Below are 19,972 nucleotides of genomic sequence, written 5' to 3' on the forward strand. Positions count from 1 at the left end.
TTTTGTTTTTTTGCTCATTTACATTTCCATTTCTTGTGTGTTTAGAAATCACTAAACAGATCATTTAAAGAAAAAGTAGTTCCCATTGTATCAATTAAAACGGCTAACCTCATTGTGGTCTTTAAAGTTATCAATGGACTTATTGCATGTGAACAGCTTGGCACTGAGTAAAAATATGGTTTTGAGTCTTCTGGAGTGTGCAATCTATGTAGTTTAGGGGTGGTCAACCTGTGGCCCATTTGGAATGGCCCATCTGACGGAGCAAAAAAGACAAATTGACTGAAAGATCGATTAAGGAATTATACAAAATTCTTAAAATTAAAAAACATCACAGGAAACTTATTAATACTAGCATCAATTTTGAAAATGAACACAATTTTAATAACTTCTTTAACAATTGTAAACATTAAATAAATGCATTTAAATAATTAAAATAAAGTTGAAGTTATTCCCCATATTTGTTTTGTGAGCAGACATTTTAGGCAATGAACTTCGTTAAAAATAAGTACAGCTCTGGATTGACAGACGCCTATGTAGGCTTTGCGTTATTATCAACCTCGAAAATGGATTGTAATATTGAGATACTGTTTATTGAAATGCAAGCTCAGAAATCACCCTGAGATATTTTAAGTTCAGATTCTTCTTTTTTTTAATTAGGATTTCAATTTGTTTTCTTTTTTAACTGAATAATGTTTAATATTTAAATATTTGTAAAATATTTATCCTTTTTTTTTTTTTTACGTTTGGTGTTAGTTAGTTTAGGTGTAGTAATTTAAACCGTATATAGGGGCAGTGAGATGCGTTCCGCCAAAACATTTGTGCCTTTTTATAGGCACGACTGAAAAAAACCGACTAAACTCTGGGGAGAGCATCTGATTAAAAATTTTTTTTTTTTTTAAACAATGGTGCAAATGGCAAGAAGAGAGAAGTAAAAAAACATCAGCACGGTTTGCTGGCGTAACATTTACAATGCCAGAGCTGCTGCTGGACATCCAGTATTTGCAGTCACATACGCTCCACTTTAATTTCAATCGTGCTAATGATCTGTTGGGAGAGGTTACTCCGATCTTCCCCAAGAAAACAAACATTTTTGCCATGATGTACCTGGTACATTATACGGACACTAAGGGGTCTATGCAGTAAGGGTTCATAAGCCACTTATCGAGCACTTATCGGCCAAAATGCCTACTCCAATTCAGTAAGCGTCGATAAGTGGGCGATAAGACTGAATCACCCCAAAAAATGTATTTAAAAACAATCGCAGCTTGAGTGACAATAAGCCACTTGTCACCAGGTTCTGAAACTCGTGCAATTCTAGTAGCCGTGATTAGGTCTGGGAGTTCCCGAGTGGTCCCCGTGGGTGTCCGTGGACCGCCAGGTAAAACCCGCGCGCGTCCGGGGGCCACATGGGGGCCCTGTGGGTGTCTGGGGGCTCTCGGGTGGTTCCCTCAGGGGTCCTCATGGGTGTCTGGGGGCCTTCAGGTGCTCCCCGCTGGGATCCGGGGGCCCCATAGGGGTCCCGAGTGATCCCCGCGAGTGTTTGGGGGTTTTCTGGTGGTCCCAGCGGGTGTCCGGGTGGCCCCGTGGGTGTCTGGGGGTCCTCGGTGGTTGCCAGAGGTGTTTGGGGGCCCTCAGGTGGTCCCCGCAGGTGTCCATGGCCTGCAGGACCAATCCTGTTGCCAAAAAAATGAATGTGGCATACATTTTAATAAATGCACCTCCCCCCAACACATACAGTACAGTAATTGGCAAAATTACTATTATCCAGATATGGATAATAGCTCATTTGCCATTATTAAATCAAACATTAGCCAGGCAGCATAAATAAAGTAAATAAACCTTTCTACTTACCCCTGCCATAATGAAGGGCGTCCTCGTCAACATACTGCAGGGCCATGTCCTTCATTGCCAGAAAGAATATAATCAATAATACAATCTAATGGCCCCTAACCCCTTAATAACTGCTGCTGTAATTAAGGGGATAACCCACCCTCCCCCGCTACCCACCCTGGAGACCAAACCACCCACCCCGGGCCCACTACCCACCCTGTACCTATTGAATGGCATAGTGGTACATCATACCCATATAATATGGGCATGATAAGCCACTATAGCACTCAATGGTCAACTGAATAAAAAAGCCTCAATGCAAACAATACAGAATAGTAAAACATATACACAAGAAGCACAATTCAAGAAATAAAACAATTAGTCAACAAATTAAATACAAGCACTAGCCAACCAATCAATTAAATCATGTAAAGTGTTAACCAAAAAAAAAATCAAATAATTAATTAAACCACTAGCCAACACATACATTAAAACCAGTAGCCAACCAGATAAATAATTCATTAAAAACACTAAACCATTTGAAAATGACATTAAAAAGGCCATCCAAATTACAAATAATGTAGGCCAAATAATTACCAGAAAACTAAAATAAATCCATAGAAAAATAAGAATTTGCCAAAAATTAATTGGTTATCACTGTATTGATCTGTACCCTAAACGGACACAAATTAATACATTAGCAGTCAATGGGCAATAAAAAAAACATGAATATACACAAATACAATAAAAAAACCTGAAATAAAGACATTTACATACATTCAATATTTTACTTAACTTTAAAAGAGTTGGCCCTCCAAATCCCGGCGAATCTGCAATGTCTCATGCCCCGACGTCATCAAATTCTATCCTACACCATCCACCATGAAGATCCGGAACCAGTAAAAAAAAATATTTCTTTTATCTTCAATCACCTTCTTTCTTCATCTGTGATTATTTCTTGCTTTTCTGTCATTTTCTATCTTCATCTGTCAATCCAAAAACCACATTTTAGATCCCAACCGATGTTGTCTTGTCGGCTTCTTGATGTAAAATGAGGTGCCATGGCCTATGATGTCACATTTTCAGGTCAGATGGTACAGCTCCAATCTGATTGGATGCTGTCATGTTCTCGCCTTTTTTTTTTTTTTTTTTTTTTTTTAAGTATATGACGTCATCTCCAAGGGAGGTACGTCGCATCCTTCAAACCACATGGCTATATCACATGGTATTACAGCCAATGGGATTGAAGACCATCCCTTAGGCTACTGTACCATGTGATAGATTACCTTAGTTCAAAAGGATATGACATCATCCTTTAAAGTGACGTCACATCCTTTTGAACTAAGGTAACCTATCACAAAGTACAGTAACCAATGGGATTGTCTTCAATCCCATTGGCTATAATACTATGTGATATAGCCATGTCCCTTGGAGATGACATCACATCCTTCAAAAAAAAAAAAAGACGGCACTTGATACAGCGTCCAATCAGATTAGACCTGTGCTATCTGACCTGAAAATGTGATCACGGGCCATATTTAGCCTTGACGCCTCATTTTACATCAAGAAGCCGACGAGACATCGGTTGGGATCTAACATGTGATTTTTGGATTGACAGATGAAGATAGAAAATTACAGAAAAGCAAGAAATAATCACAGATGAAGAAAGGTGATTGAAGATAAAAGAAGAATTTTGTTACCTGTTCCGGATCTTCATGGTGGATGGCGTCGGATTGAGTTTGATGACCTCGCGGTACAAGTCTGTGAAAGTTGTAAAAATGTTACAAAAAACATTTTAGTTATCAAATGAGTTTATTCAGAGTGCACACAGCGAAGACAGCTTCAAAACAAAAAGCTCTCTCCCAGATAACACGGTATGCCATATATTTATACCCTAAAAAATAAAGTGTCCTCCCTCTATGGGGGGCTTGCGCGTCACTAATATTACATCATTTTGTAATACATAATAATACTGAATAAATGTACGTAATCTAAAAAATCATTATGGGGTTACATGTGATGTTTCTGTTTCTGCCACCTGGCATATGAGTATGAGACAAGTTCACTGTAAAGCTCAGATTCTATCTTAGACTGCTAACAAGGCTTCTCATAATTTCTGGACTGTTTACACTTTCATTTGGAGTTGATTGGATGATGTATTACTAGTGACGCGCAAGCCCCCCGTAGAGGGAGGACACTTTAGTTTTTAGGGTATAAATATATGGCATACCGTGTTATCTGGGAGAGAGCTTTTTGTTTTGAAGCTGTCTCCACTGTGTGCACTCTGAATAAACTCATTTGATAACTAAAATGTTTTTTGTAACATTTTTACAACATTCACAAGACATTGCAGATTCGCCGGGATTCGGAGGACCAACGCTTCTAAAGTAAAGTAAAATATTGAATGTATGTAACTGTCTTTTTTGCAGGTTTTTTTTTATTGTATTTGTGTATTTTCATCTTTTTTATTGCCCATTGCCTGCTAATGTATTAATCTGTGTCCGTTTAGGGTACAGATCAATACAGTGATAGCCAATTAATTTTTTTGCAAATGTTTTTTTTTCTATTGCTAGTTTTATTTTAGTTTTTTGGTAATTATTTGCCTTACATTATTTGTAATTTGGATGGCTTTTTTAATGTAATTTCCAATGGTTTAGTGTTTTTAATTAATTATTTAAATGGTTGGCTACTGATTTTAATTTGTATTGGCTAGTGGTTTAATAAATTAATTGATTTGTTTGTTAGTGCTTTAAATTATTTTATTGATTGGTTGGCTTGTGCTTGTATTTATTTAAATGGTGGCTAATGGTTTTATTTCTTGAATTGTGCTGCTTGTGTATGTTTTATTATTGTGTGTGTTTTGCGTTGAGGCTTTTTTATTTGGTTGACCATTGAGTGCTAAAGTGGCTTATCATGCACATATTATATGGGTATGATGTACCACTATGCCATTCAATGGGTTCAGGGTGGGTATAATGGGCCCGGGGTGGGTGGTTAGGTCTCCAGGGTGGGTACCCGCGAGTACTACCCGGGCCCGGACCCCCGTAGGACTCTGGTTTGAATGCTGTGTTTAAATAAAAAAAATAATGCTTTTATGTGGGGACACAGGAGGTGGGTTGTGTATTGGTGATTATATCATATTGTAATGTTTATTGGGGGCAGAGGGGGTCAGTGAAGGGTCAAGTACTCCCTTCACTCTTCCTCTCTGCCCCTAATAAAGCTACTGTTGTGCCTTAATCCCTTCATTGCCTTTGCGGATATCCGCTAAGGTAATGAAGCTGCTTTAATGTCATTTTTATTATTAGTGTGTGAGAGCAGGGGTTCTCCGGAGCAGAACCGTGTTGATTTCATGTCCGGGGACCCCCTGCTTCCTGAGTTACAGGCCCCATTATGGGGTGCCGGTATCTCCTATGCATTGAAATGTCACGTGACCGTGGGAATCAAAAGAATAGGAGATACCGTTGCACCCCATAACGGGGCCTCTATCTCGGGAAGCACGGGTCCCCAGACCTGAAATAAACGCGGTTCTTCTCTGGAGACCCCCTGCTCATCTTCACTAGTAGTAAAATGTATATTAAAAAACATAAATTTCTGGTGAGATTTGCGCAGGGAGAGGCGGCTCTCTGCAGCAGAAAGAACTCGCCGGGTAAGGCCTTTTCAGAGGGTCGATCATCATGCCGCTGGCTTCTCGCCCGTTTTTTGTGAATTTTGCCATCAAAGGTAAAAGAGGCTTTCTGAATACCGTGATAGCGACGCTCATAAAAACAGCGATAATGCTTTGCGGTTTTGTATGAAACATTTTAATATGCAGGGAAAACATACCCAATTTTACATTTGTCACATTTTATGTTCTTTGTCTCCGTTGGGCAGAGTGACAAAATAGACATTTTATTCCTCCTGTGTTTTTTGCTGATAGATTTATTGAATGAACCTTTTTTGGCAAGTCACTGTAGCTATCAAACTTATGGCTGTGCTGTTTTTGTAAAGAGAGCCTGCATTGCTGTTTCTACACTAGAAATAAATAAAGTACACAGAGTATTTTCCTATAGGAAGTTAGGTGATTTTTGTGCTGATTGCATATTTGACAGTGATAAAGAAACTTTGAAAGCAATCAGCTGGTAATTTGGCATGTGCATTGGTGGTTCAGTTATTGATGTACAGGTCTTAAGTCCTGCATACCCAATTCTCTGAATATAATTAATTTGCTTAGCTGTGCAGTAAAAGCTTATGAACAGAGATCTGGTGGAAAACTAATTCATTTTTATCTTGTATTGACAGATGAGTGAAATGTTGTGAAAATACCTGCCTGGATGAAAAATATTTGTAGTAAATGCTTGCACGCAGAAACAGAATCTAAGCTAGCGTGATAAGGACATTTTGAAAAGCACTTACAACTCAAATACTTTTAATAGTTGTTCCAATTTTTAGTGTTTCCTGGTAGAGTGATCTTATTTTCTCACTGTTGTCAGTATTGTCAAGTCATAAAAATTGGGCAATAGCTTATTTTTTTTTTTTTTTCTCGCTGAAATTGGTACTAAAGATGATTTACTATCTGCTGTCTGGACAAATAGTTTTCCAATCCTGGTTATTGAAAAAAGGATTTTACTTACACCAGTTCTACACTTGAGCTTTAGGGACCAACTTTTTTCAAGTATGACAGGTAAATCATCAGTTTAATATTCATGCAGTAAACAATTCAAATTGAAAGTTTTCTTTAGCAACCATTTGAACACTAACAGAAGATGTTGTTTTTTTTTCTAAAATAAGATCCACAAAGTTTACCAGAATGAACCTTTAACGCCTCCTCCTACCAACTCCCAATGAAGCCTGGTATCAAACTGACATAGAAAACTATGAAAACCAGATAATAATGAGTAACAGAGCTTTGTTTTAGAAATTCAACATAGTTTTAGCTTAAATTTCGGAACTCGGAAAAAAACTGCACTAGTGTCATATTGACTCAGAAAACATTTGTAAACTAGCTGGTAAAATTAGTTGAAATTTACCCTTAAAATTGTAAATTATAAACTTCTGGCCTACATTTTTAAATGTTTGAGATATCGGGATCAATTTTTTTTCCATTAATAATTATACAAAAGCAACATGGATATACAGTATAGTGAGTTTTGAAACTGCTGGTCCCAGTCTTGTGAACCTTGTTTTTGGTATGTTTTTCATTTTCACTTCCTGAGATAATGATCAACGGCTCCCAGAGTTTGTATTTGAAACCACAGAAGCCAAACACAAAGAAACAGATCTAGATCTCCTTTACCTTTAGTAAGTTTTGAAAATGAAAACAAATTATTTGTGTACAAGTTTGAATGATCTAAACACAGCTCTAAATGCATTTGAATGTAATTTCGGTTTAAATCCTACATAGCAGACTTTGTAGATTAGTATTGACATATGATAATTCCCAGCAAAGGATGCCAAGAAATTAGGAAAGTACACTTTCCTAGCACCAAGAAATTTCCTGCAACACTCTGATTCATTTTGTCCTCTGTCAGTGAAAGGGTTTAAGTGCTATTATTCAACGCCTGGCTTGCCTGAATGTACTGGTAAGCATGAAATGAATGTTAATAGACTATCTTGTATGGAGAGAGAGAAACAATAACCTTTGACATTTTCAGCCTATTTAAAACATTATGTTGAAATGGGCATTCATTTTTAATTCATTATTTTTTTTTTTTTACTGCTAAATCATTATAATGAAAAGTGAAAACAGTAAAAATAAGTTGGGTCTTTTCGAGGGTACACTTTAAATATCACAGCACTAATTACAGTAGCTGATAGGTTGAGTTCCCGATTTCGTCATAGGGCATCCCTGAGAAGCAGGTACAACTGTATACAATATAGAAAATACACAATGAGTCGGCTTTTTCAAAGTAGCAAAAAATAAAACATTTGAGAGAGAAAAATCAACGGACATATGTTTCAAAGTAAACTACATAGTGACAATATATAGATAGAGATCAAAAGATCATATCTCTATCAGTAGTTTCACAATTCACACACATTACCTCAGGTATTTGGAGCAGCCCAGACCACTTTTTACTCTACCCTACTGTGTTGTGTGCTTGCTTATCTGTATTGTTTGTCAAATGTGTTATCTTGTATAAATGGGTAGATTTAGAGGTAATTTAGGGCATTGCGTTTTATTCAAGGCAGCCACTGACCCAGACTACATCTGTACTCTGAGTGTTTTGTTTTGCTAAATGAAGTATCTCTTTCGGTGTTCAAAACAGAAGTATGGGCAGCAAGATCAAAGTATGAAGGGAAGGAGACCTAGATGAAGCAAGCCTGCATTAAGAAACTGTGACGTGCATGCAGTTGCCAAGCAAAATTCTTTGGATTACTTGTCACAACTCTGTCATTAAGAAATTGTTTCTTAACTGTATGCACTTGGATTTAACATCCTACATTATGTAGGTAGGTGCTGCCACCTCTAAAATAAATACTTGTGTGGAGAACATTTAAAGGCAGGTGACAACCTATTTAAAATATTCTCAACATCTACTTCTACACTAAGGAAGCCATAACATTTGATGTTCTTATTTTATTCTAATTTTCTCTTTAGTCTTTAGAACTAATGCTTAAAGCACGTTACAAATCAGTGATGTATTTTTGATTAGATTATAAATTTAAATACATTGTGGAATATGTAGAATACATTGTGCATTTCAGTTTGTATTGTTTCTGCAGTGTACATATGCATTTTAAATATGTTGAGGTTTAAAAATGCTGCAGTTTGCATTTGAATTTTATTGAACCATGCAATTAACCAATGAAATCTGGTAAATTGTGTAAATGTGTTTTTGAAACAAATACAACCTATAATATTTTTTTGTATAAATATTAAATATAAAAATGTTTATGGTGGAAAGAAAGCAAATGTCCTCATATAAAAATACGAAATGGTTTCTCTATTATTTGAAAAACATTTATAATTTTTTATATTTTAATGTCCTAAATGTCAGTATTGTAAATTACATTTTCAGTGATGCATCTTGCAGATATTTAAACTGAACAAATAACTCAGATGTCTCATAAAATAAATAAGACTAAAAATGACAACCCGACTCTGAACATATCTGTTTTGCTGACTGCATTTACTGAATAGAAAAACGCCCTTAAGCATGATGAGAAAGAAACCAATTAAATGATGAGGTTGAATTTTACATAGCATTTTCTTCCTGTTCAATATATTCAGTTCACCATAGGCTGCTCAGTTGGATTCAAACAGGAACCAGGGACCCTTGTCATTAGCAGTAACTAAAACAAAATGCATGTAGGAGAGTAGAATCAAAATCACCATCTCACTTTGCCTGGTTGGAGTAATTTCATCAAGGAGGATTTTAGTTGTCGTGTGATGTGGGTCTGCTCCCTTCTGTGTGGTATGAGCTGCTTGTCTGAATCACATCTCTTTTCCATGCAGTACATGTAAGCACAGTGCAAATAAAAAGCCAGATGGTGCACACTGAATAATTGCAACACCTTTCTTGATTCATTTCCCTTTTGTGGCTCTGCTCTGAGCCTGTAAGAGTAGGAGATGCAGAAGGAGGTGCATATAGAGAAGTGGGAAGGGCGCTAGGTTTGTGTCTGTTGTTCATTGCAGCCTAAACTCACTTCTACTTGGTGTCTTTCTGTGTGTTGCAGAAACTGGCGGTCCGGAGCTGTCCTGTGGGGAGTGCCAAGCCCATCCCGCTGATCAAGGCACCCAGCAGTCAGGGCATCGCTATCTCAGTTGTTCCAGCCAAAGTCCCTGTCACCATGGTGACTGCGCACCTCAATGGCCAGAAAATGGCTACAGCCTCCGCAGCATCAGCAGCTAACAGTGCGGAGCCCCCACAGACTGCCCCAATTAACCTGCAGACAACCAGCAAACTGGTGGGAGGTACTTTAAACATGGCAACAAGGAGGGTTCAAGAGATATCTCACGCACAGGTAAGAACTAGCCAAAGAGCCAGAGGAAGGAAACTTAATCGCATGTCTTTCTATGTTGCAGTTATTTACTTCGTTTTTCTTCTCTCAGTTCCATGCATGCACATGGCAGAATGAAAGTCATGTGGTAACTACTTTCTTGTGCTCTGATTCTTATGTTGACATTAAAGTGTAGCATCACCCCATTTCCTCCGTTTATACGATACCACTTAATATTGGCAAAACTTTGCAAAACATTCCACCAGCATTAATTAAACGTTTCTGTAGATTACTGTTATTTAAAATTTGATGCTTTGTCTTTAAGAGAAGGTAACACACTTTTGGATATGTTTAAGTGTTACTCTACTTTTGATTAAGGATGAAAAAAATACTAGATTTCTCAATAAAACACTGGTCTTCAGTGTAATGGTAAATCAGGGGAATTTATCAAAACTGTTTGGTTGCTTTCTGTACTCTTTTTATGCAAATAAAGCTACACTTTGTTTTGTTAGTATCAAATAGTGTCTCTGCTATTGTTCCTGTTATTATTCCTTTTATATAGTACTTGTATATATTACTATATGTGGTTAGTGAGGTATTTTTGTCTTGTATTTATAATGAACATTGTAATACCCACCCAGCATTTTATATTAACTTTAAATGCTTACCACTAGATGTCATATTGTGTATGACTATGATCAGTGTATAGTGTAATATATTTCTGAAAATGGGATTTGGGCTGCTGTATAATATTTTGTGTCCGTTTACTATTTGTATATAATTAAATCTTCATGTGGTCAGCCAGTACTTAACCATTTTGCACCATCTGGTAGTTAATGCATATAATTAGCAGTGGCTAAGCAACCAAAGAATTGACATTCCTTATTGGGGTTTTAAGCAAGCAGAGCATTGATATACCATGGATTTGTAGTATTGTGGTATTTTATGCTTTTGCTTTCAGTGATTGATGTTTGTAGCAGAAAATTAGATGACTGCGGCAGGAAACAGTGTAAATTGTCAAGAGCAGTTGAGCTTACTAAATGATGCAGTGCAGAAGCAAGGGCTATTTTAAAGGATTTTAGGCATGCAGCCTTAGAATATACAGAAAAGGAGACGCTCCACGAGCCACAGATAAAGATATGTGCCCAAGTTAATTTTACTATCAAGCAGGTAATAGAAAAAACCTGTGTACTGTATCGTAAATCAATACTTTAATGAGGTACAGGTGTAACAAATTAGACCTTCAAATACAATTATTACTTTATCATGTAAAAAGATATTTGTATGTAACCCTCCTTGCCCGGCTTTTAAGGAGTTTACATCATGATAAACTATTTGACATGGCTGTGCTCAGTGTCTTATACGTCTGAAGTAGCCAAGTCGCAATGAAATGTGTAGTGTTATCTGTACAGCTAACCTCTGTTGAGAAACATAGTTTATATTGTTCCACTTCATTACACATATATTGGCATATCCAACATTTCCATTTGTTATCACATATCACTACTAATGTTTTTTGAGCACTTAGTTTAGAGTTTAATTCACAGGTTGTTATAGTAATTGCACAAAAAATCCCAGCAAGCTCAAGAAACCCCAAAACCCACCACATAATAAATGTATGCACATAATATATATATATATGTATGTGTCCAAAACTACTGGGCGTGGCCAAATGTATACAACAAAAGACAAAAAAAAAACAATGCTACATCCAATATGCCAAAAATACACAGTGAAATACCTATATATTCTCTTGAAAAAGGGTAATTTAGTTAAACTCTTTGGCCAAAGCGTTATAAGCCTGCTAACCACATCAAGGCATAACCATTAGCAGGTCCTAACACTACCTGATTAAAATTCTCATTTACATCTTAATTTGGAGGGAGAATGATCACATTGGATCTGTCCAAACCCAGTAACATGAAAAAGACCTGCTAACTTAGAAAAGTGGGGATGGACGAGCTTGAACCCTGGGGAGGAGGGGCCACTAACCTCCAAACAGCTGAGACCAGCTGAAAACAAGTTAATAAACACAAAATCCGAGCACGCTCAAGAAACCCCAAAACCCACCACATAATATATATATGTATATACGTGTCCAAAAGGAGTGCTACTGGGCGTCTTTTGTCTTTTTGTTGTTATAGTAATCGTCATGATAATACAGTATCATGAGATATTAGGTATTTTAATCCCTTTGGTGCTTAAGAGGTTAATGAGCTACAATCTTAGTTTAAAAATACAATATATATTGGGTTTATGACAAGCCTAGTCTTGTCACGGATGGGTGCTGTGCTTCAAACATAACTTAACTGGTGGGTTATCCTGTATGTCTCACTTAAAAGGGCCAGATGTGTTGTATATGGCTGATGGAGTCGAGATAAGGGCAGTGTCTGGAGACTTGGGTGTAAAATATGGCCCCTGTGACAACTTCTGTAAACATGGCCTCCTTAGAACAAGCTTCAAAGGGAGTCTATAGATGGTTCTGCAAGGTTTAAAGGGTGTGGCTAAGAAAGTATTCAACATGAGAGTGACTATATTAAAAATAAGAATATCCTGTGATGTTAGCTCCTTTGCATAATAAAAGTAACAAATCTGTAACCGTGTCACTGAGGGGCACGTTCTGACACCACACACTATGTTTAAAAGATTATTTTATTTTTATTTATTTATAAAAATGTTTTACCAGGAAGTAATACATTGAGAGTTACCTTTCGTTTTCAAGTATGTCCTGGGCACAGAGTTATAAAAATACATAGTTACATTAAAAGAACAGGGTTATACGGGTTTATTATAGAGAACAGATATTGATTTATCACCTAGATTGGGTATTAAGACGGTCATATTTATAAACTTGTCGCGTCCCCAGTGAGTGCCTGAATGTATTGATGTGTCTCAAGTGTGTGTAAGTATTACAGAAGTAAATTTAGATATTGAAAAGGCGTTTAAACATCATGTGGTGGGAGTGGGTTTTACTCTGTCGTAAAACTGTCAATCTCGCAGCTGATTTACGACAGGGGCTGATTTTAGGTTGTGTTCAATGGGAAGAATTGTATTTTAATCAGAGCAGAGATTATAATAATCAGATTTCAACAGAGGCGAATTTGGGACTAAATTCTTGATTTCTCATATTCATGATCCAGCGGCCTCTCTGGGGTAAACCCATAGCATTTGGTGAGGTATAGGATTTTCTGTCTGTTTTACCCTTTTATTTTAAGAAGCTCTTCTGCATTTTATTGTAGCTGTATATTTTTTGTAATACCTTTTCTGTAACCTAAGCACTGTATGTTTATATATTAAAACATTTAATAAGTAATGCTTTGGGCTCTGAATGAACTGATGCACGCTCTGTAGGGAGCATTTTACGTATTCGGACACATTTTGCTACAACTGATTTTGGTGTGTTTAAAGTGCATACTTTTTTCTATAATAAACAGGGACCTGGCTCCCTGGCAAATATTAATCAGACATCTCTCATCATATTGGCATACCCCCAGGTGGTAGCAGTGGATAGATATGATTTGCAGTTGAGTAGGGCTTAATATTAACTCACTGGTTCCTTGCGGAGGAGAAATGTGGGTTGGCTAGAGTAGCCGTGTGTATTAACCCTGGTTGCATATCCAAGTCACGTGCTCACTTGTGTGCTGTTCGTGGTGGTGGTATATTGGGACGTATTGAAGAGAGATACAACTCATTTGAGGGACCTTTGTGGAGGTTAAGGGTGGGGCAGCTTGCGGGTTGTGTATTGATACTGAATCCTGTAGAGGAGATATTGTCCATTTGCAAGGCCGCAGACAGGTTTCCCGGGGCCCAGGACTACAGTTCTGACCGTGCCCCCTCCCCCCCCCCCAAAAAAAACCTTCCCACCCCCAATGCAAAAAACTTCCAACCACCAAATACATAGAAAAAAAATGCCCAACCTGCAAATATATACAACCTCCCCCACCCCCCCAAATACATACAAAACACCCACCTACCCAATTCATATGAAAAAAAATACATATAACACATATGTATATACATATATGTATGTATGTGATATATATATACCCCAAGCCCCCCAATACATTTATAAATTTCCCCAAGCCCCCCCACATATATAAATACCCCCAAGCCCCCCAATACATACAAAAATACTGACTTACCTTGGGTCAAGCCGGGCCCAGTGTCTGCGGTGGTCCGCTAGCTGAGGGGGCAAATTTCCCCCGACCTCTGGAAAGGCCCTGCTGTCGGTTGATTCCATGCCCCGACTCTCAGCTGCCTGCAGGACCTTTCCTCTCTCTGTCCCACACTGCCGAGCTTCCACAGCCGATGCGCGCCAGGGCTCTGACGTCAGCGCGCCGGAAGTAAGCTTGGCCTTACTTCGGCGCGCTGACGTCAGAGCCCCGTCGCGTGCTGTCAGTGGCAGCTCGGCGGCGTGGGACAGAGAGAGGAAATGTGCTGCAGGTAGCTGAAAGCCGGGGCTCGGCAGCAGGGCCTGGCCAGAGATCGGGGGAAATTTGCAGGGCCGGTCGGGCCTCTCCCAGCCAGCGAGCCCAAGACACCAGCCCGGCTGTCCCCCCCTCTTGGTGGCCCTGTCCATTTGACGGACCTTTGCGGAGGTGATAAGTGGGGGAACGCTTGCGGGTGTGAGTATTAACCCTTGTCCTGTATGCAGGTCATGTACTAGCAGGGTGCTGTACATGACAGTTATGTTCTAAAAGGTTCACTTATCAACCCCTATCACCTATTATTACCAACATATGTAAATATAACTATTTGCAAGATATTCAAAACATAAATAAATAGCTATATTAAAACATTTATCAATGAGAAGAAAACTAAATTTTTACATATATCCTTATGCAAATGATTTATTCCAGAAAAAAATAGTCAAGTATAAATGATAATCAAAGTACCTAGAGTAACAATCCAATAATATTACCAACGCAACAATTATTTACATTTATTACTAACTTTTGCCCACACAAAATTTTATTAATGGCAATAAAACGTACCCAGGTTTTGTCCCTATTATGTTGTACAAGGATATGTGATGTAGTCGCATATACAGCATTGTATGAATATGTTAATGAACATTGTTGTCAAATTGTTCAACCTATGTAACACATCCATGGTCACAGAGCACTAAACGCACGCACCACTTACTTGAAGCAACAGTGGATACGTTTTGTTAGAAAAATGTTTCTTATTTCAGGTTTTGAATTCAAGTTAACAGGCCTGGACAAAAGACATGTGTAAAACAACCATTGAGTTTGTGTCACAAAATGAGATGGTGCTACTGGAAATTATCCTTTAAGAAAAGATTTTACAAAGATACGTCTAATTTTCGTATTAATTTTAAAGATAATTTTGGATCTCTTGGGTATAATTTCTTTTAGAATTGGTTCGCACTTGTGTATGAATCAATTCATTTATGGAATCTGTTGTACTTTACGCCATGTGGAATGGTATCGACTTATAAAAGCAATTTCATACTCTTTGCATAGACTTAATTTTTTCTTTGTGTTAATAATGTCTCTTTCTGTATTACACACCCATTTCTTAGATTGCATGAGAAATTTCTCTGTATTCACTTTCACCTAATCTACTGTAAGCATAAGAAAGTCAGGGCTTTTATAAATTCATCATGCACAACACAGTTTCTTCTCGGTCTTGGATATTCCCCAGTAGAAATAATCTCAATTGTTTGTTTCTGATGAACTTATTTCCAGAAATTGGTTTTCTAAACAGTGTACATTGCACTCAACCCAATTGATCCACATACAATTTAACATCAAAATCAATAGAAAGAGGATCAGTTTTGTGTAAAGCATAAACTGTAAATTATATTTGGAAAATACAGAAACCGTTCTAAATTATCATTAGAACCCTTCAAAATGTCATCAGTATAACGCTTCCATACATAGACCTGATCCCAAAAAGTTATTGGTGAAAATACACTTCTCTTTCCACATACTAGAAAAAAGTTTGCACAAAGTACTTCCTGTAGTGGTACCATACTGCTGGAGATAAAACATGCATCAAAAAGATAATAATTGTGGAAACATAATAGCTAAAGATTCCACTATAAAAAGTGGCTCATTTTCTACCATATCAGTGCATTTTTTTGAGAAATTAGATAAAGGCTCAGTTCCCTGGGCAGGCATTAAATAGGTGTAGAGTTCTTCAACATCAGTAGCCCTTCAAATTAAATCTGGAGTCCACACAAAATCTTTTAAATCATGCATGGTATCCTTTGCATATAAGGCTGCTGCTTACTTATGGTTTAAACAAATATTCCATTTAAACCGATAACCTTTAAAAAAAAACAGGCCCTATGCTGGTGACGGTGGGATGTCCAGGTGAACATGCAGGATTGTTTGTGTACCTTGGGCAAGACACAGAAACTTGTTTTAATAGAGAAATCAGCATTAAAACAATTGTGCTCTGCTCTATTGAGACCACCATATGACATCCCCTTTTCATAAGAGCCTTCAAATCTTCAGTGGGATTTCCCTTGAGTTTAAGTTATGAATTCTCATCATTTAATAAAGTGTACACCTATCAATATAGAAATCTATATTGATCAAAACCACACCCCCCCCCCCTCATGTGGGAGGTTTTAGTATAAAGTTTGGATAATCGTTCAAACCATTTAGAGCTTTCCTTTCATCTCTCGTATGATTTTTTTTTTCCTGGAGACAAAAGAATTACTATTTAAAGCACTTAAATCTCTCAAAACTGTTCTTTGAAAAATATCTAATTGATTACCCAAAGGTATAGATTAAATTAAATTTGACCTAGGCTTAAAGGCTGTATGTGTGGTCACTTTGGAACGATCACTTGAGATGTGCATAATGTTAATTAAAAGCGAAATGGGAATTTTTTTTCTTAGTGAAAATGGGCAAGCTCTTTTTTTTTTTTTAAGTGCCTCAAGACTGCCTCTTTAAGACCTTAAACTACCAAGAGAAAAATGTATCTATGCTCACCTTAGAATAACAGACTGCATTCAGCAGTTGCCAGGCAGTTCTATCAGGAAGCTAAACAAGATTGATTCATGTGTGGTAAAATACTTAACTGTTTTATTCATGACTTCTAGAAAGAAAAGCAGCATCTAGTATGTCCTTTATCATGATGATCTTTTATAAGGTTCTAATTTAAGAGACACATTACAACACTTAAATTTTTTCCCCTAAAATGACGGACATCAACATACTGTAGACACTTGTGCATTTGTACATTGTTTTGATTTTGCTCTTTGTAGTCTGAAGAGTACAGATTTTTCTGCACACTTGAGAAAAAAAGAGCTACAGTAAAACATGTGATTTTCCATGTTGGGCATTTAGGTTTTGTGTGTTTAACACCTTTATTAATGTTGAAGGTTACTGCAGTCTTTTGCAAATGAACTGCATCCCAGCTGGGACAATGCAATAGAGAACTTGCCAGATAAGCAAAAGTGACATGGAAGCTGTCTTTTAGCAAAGTTAAATTCAAATTTACGCAGTAAAATTATGGTGACATTGCAATAAAAAATAAACAGATTGGTTCGCTGTTAAACCTCACACTCATAACAATTTGTTTTGAGCATTTTTAATATTGTAAGAATCTTGGCAGGTTGGATTACACTTGAAACATGACATGCTTTTATTAGTTTTTATAAATTATGGTACATTTACAAAAGCTGCAGCATTTATAGTAGATCTCTGTTTCTGTAAAAAAAACAAAAAAAAAAAAACTTCCAAATAAGGATCTGAATTCTTTGAAAGAGATCCAACTTTCTTAGTTATGGTTGATATGAAAATTAGTTGTTGTTATTAATCTAAGGATATGAACAATTGATATGCTGTAGTATTAAAATGGTTTAATTGTAAAGCTGTTCACAGAAAAACTGTTGACCATTTTCAGAAGTAGTGCAAAGGTGTTTATTTAGTATGTAACTGCCTTGTAATGTAATTGTGTAAAAATGTATTTGATGCGGTCATAATGAATGGATACTATGATCTTCGATATTTTTCAATGGTAATGTTTGGGGAAAATATAACAAAAAATTGGTTACAAATTAATATCAAATTTTAGAATGTTCCCTGCAAGCTGAAGTTAAAAGAATATGAAAGCTGTGCGGTAACTGCGCTTTATAATCACAAATATGCGGCTCTATATTGAAATGTTAGATTTTAGTTGGCTTTGTAAAAATAAACATTTAAACGGATTGAACATATGCAAAATACTTTTCATTCATTTTTCATGATCAGGTTTACACTTTAAGTGGAAGTCCTAATTTGATTTTAAAATGTATATATGTTCCTCTATCTGTGTATTTTTTACAAGTTAAATTGAATTAGCCTATTATGCTTGATTTTTATATTTATTTTTATTTGACATTGATGCTGACTGATGAACTCGTTTTCTCTATTCAGAATCCTCAGTAAAAAGGAGCGTACTAAAAGTATTACTAATAATATATTATGATTTATTTTATGTATATATAAAGTGCTGTTTCATATTGAGAACTTATGGAGTGTGAGACAGTAATATGTTCTTTAGATTGAATTTAGCTCCAGTCTGTTGTGTTTGAGTGACATTTTCATCTTTGAAGAGGAAATCTACATGCAATTATTATATGTAATGAAATTTGTAACACAACTTGCATTTCCAATAAGCCTGCTCATTTGTTGTGGATATTTAACCTAAAGCAATCTTTATGTAAGAACAGAATTCTCATTTCCAAAGAACATCACTAAAATAGATGTATAAAATGTCCCCATATGTGATGAAAATAATGGACAAATCATTTCAATATTGGAATTGTTCCAAATGTATTTGCAGAAAAAACAGCGTCTTCTCTCCATCTTTTCTCCCTGCCCCCTCCCCAGCGTTGATATCTCCCCAATGACTAATGTTCAAATCCTGTCAATAGTGATTATTCCTAAAAAAAAATGCAGCATGTACTCAACGGTGACGGTTGACAAATATGTTCATTAGGAGCAGAATGTATAGCATTTTAATAGTTAACCAACATAGTTATTTGGAATCAACAGGGCAACAAGATACTGTTGTGATCCCAGCTGCTGTGCATTATACTTGGAGCTCAGTGAGATTGCATTAATTTGTTCAGAAGGTGGATGCTTAGTTAATAGAGTTTGATTTCTGTGTAAAGTTTCAAATTATAGAACAAATGATTGCATGCTAATACAGAAGTATGTGTTTCACTAAGTTGGAACAATGCACAGGGACAGGCATTCATATTCTATATGTACTTTCATAGTTGGTTAATATTTACCATTATAATCAGCATTATTATTTACACGGGTTAAGTAGTGCTTTTTGGTCTGAGGCAATGTTACTGACATGGTGTAATGGCCTTTTAATTCCTTTGTCCATATCTGCATGATGAGAAAGAGTTGCATTTTCCCTTGTTGCAAAGCACATTATAACCCAGCGGTGCGCAAAGTGGGGGGCGCGACCCCCAGGGGGGGCGGGAGATTGTGCTGGGGGGGCGCGGGCAGTTGCAGAGGCCCCGCGCTCTTCCCCCAGGCATTTAAATTAAATGCCGGGGGATCGCGTGAGGCCCCTGCAACTGTTTACTTACCGGGATTCAGCCGCCTGTGTTGCGTCGCCATGGCAACGCAGCGTCAATAGACGCCGCGGCACCATGTGACCTGACGTCACACGCCCACGCAGCGTCATCTGACGCGGCTGAAGGAAGGCAGGGGGGCGCGAGAGCCGGGGGCAGAGAGACAGGGGGGCGCAGCACAAAAAGTTTGCGCTCCCCTGTTATAACCGATGCTTTCACAGCAAAAATCCTGTGATATTAGCAAATACTTTGCTTAATAAAAACTGTCCGCCTTTACTAAACATTAATATCCTCAAAGTGTATTCTGTTGTTGGTACTTAAATGAGTTTGTTTTCTGAAGAAACATCTAAAACATACATTTGTGAATAAATCACTAAGAAGACAGATATCATTACTTGCAGACACAAACAATCATGTCAGAAATGGTGTGGGTACAAATTCAAGTGAAGCAAATGAACCAAGAATGCTCACACATCTACAGCCATTCACTCTCAGAGCATTTATTACAGACTACAAGTATAGTACAACCTAGAAAAGGTAAAATAAATATTTCAAATGCAAACTCTTTCCTAAAGAACATTTTTAATCTAATCACCATGAATTGGGTTTGTGTATGTATAATGTATTATCTACTTCACTGTAAATACATGTACAGTATGCTGCTTCACT

The 19,972-nt window shown here is 37.1% G+C and overlaps 1 protein-coding gene across 4 annotated transcripts in view; it reads left to right on the forward strand.

Annotated features, from left to right (window-relative positions):
• Positions 1 to 19,972, forward strand: part of PHF21B (PHD finger protein 21B) — a 126,756-nt gene that overhangs the window by 63,405 nt on the left and 43,379 nt on the right. For 3 of the 4 annotated variants that reach the window (XM_075602757.1, XM_075602759.1, XM_075602760.1), the window contains exons 2-3: positions 9,487 to 9,774; positions 9,863 to 9,898. In XM_075602757.1, the coding sequence (XP_075458872.1) occupies positions 9,487 to 9,774; positions 9,863 to 9,898 (324 nt within the window). The remainder of the gene's footprint in view (positions 1 to 9,486; positions 9,775 to 9,862; positions 9,899 to 19,972) is intronic. The other variant, XM_075602758.1, reaches the window with a different exon arrangement.

Source organism: Ascaphus truei, chromosome 5 (genome assembly GCF_040206685.1).
Source record: "Ascaphus truei isolate aAscTru1 chromosome 5, aAscTru1.hap1, whole genome shotgun sequence".
Taxonomy (NCBI): Eukaryota; Metazoa; Chordata; class Amphibia; order Anura; family Ascaphidae; genus Ascaphus; species Ascaphus truei.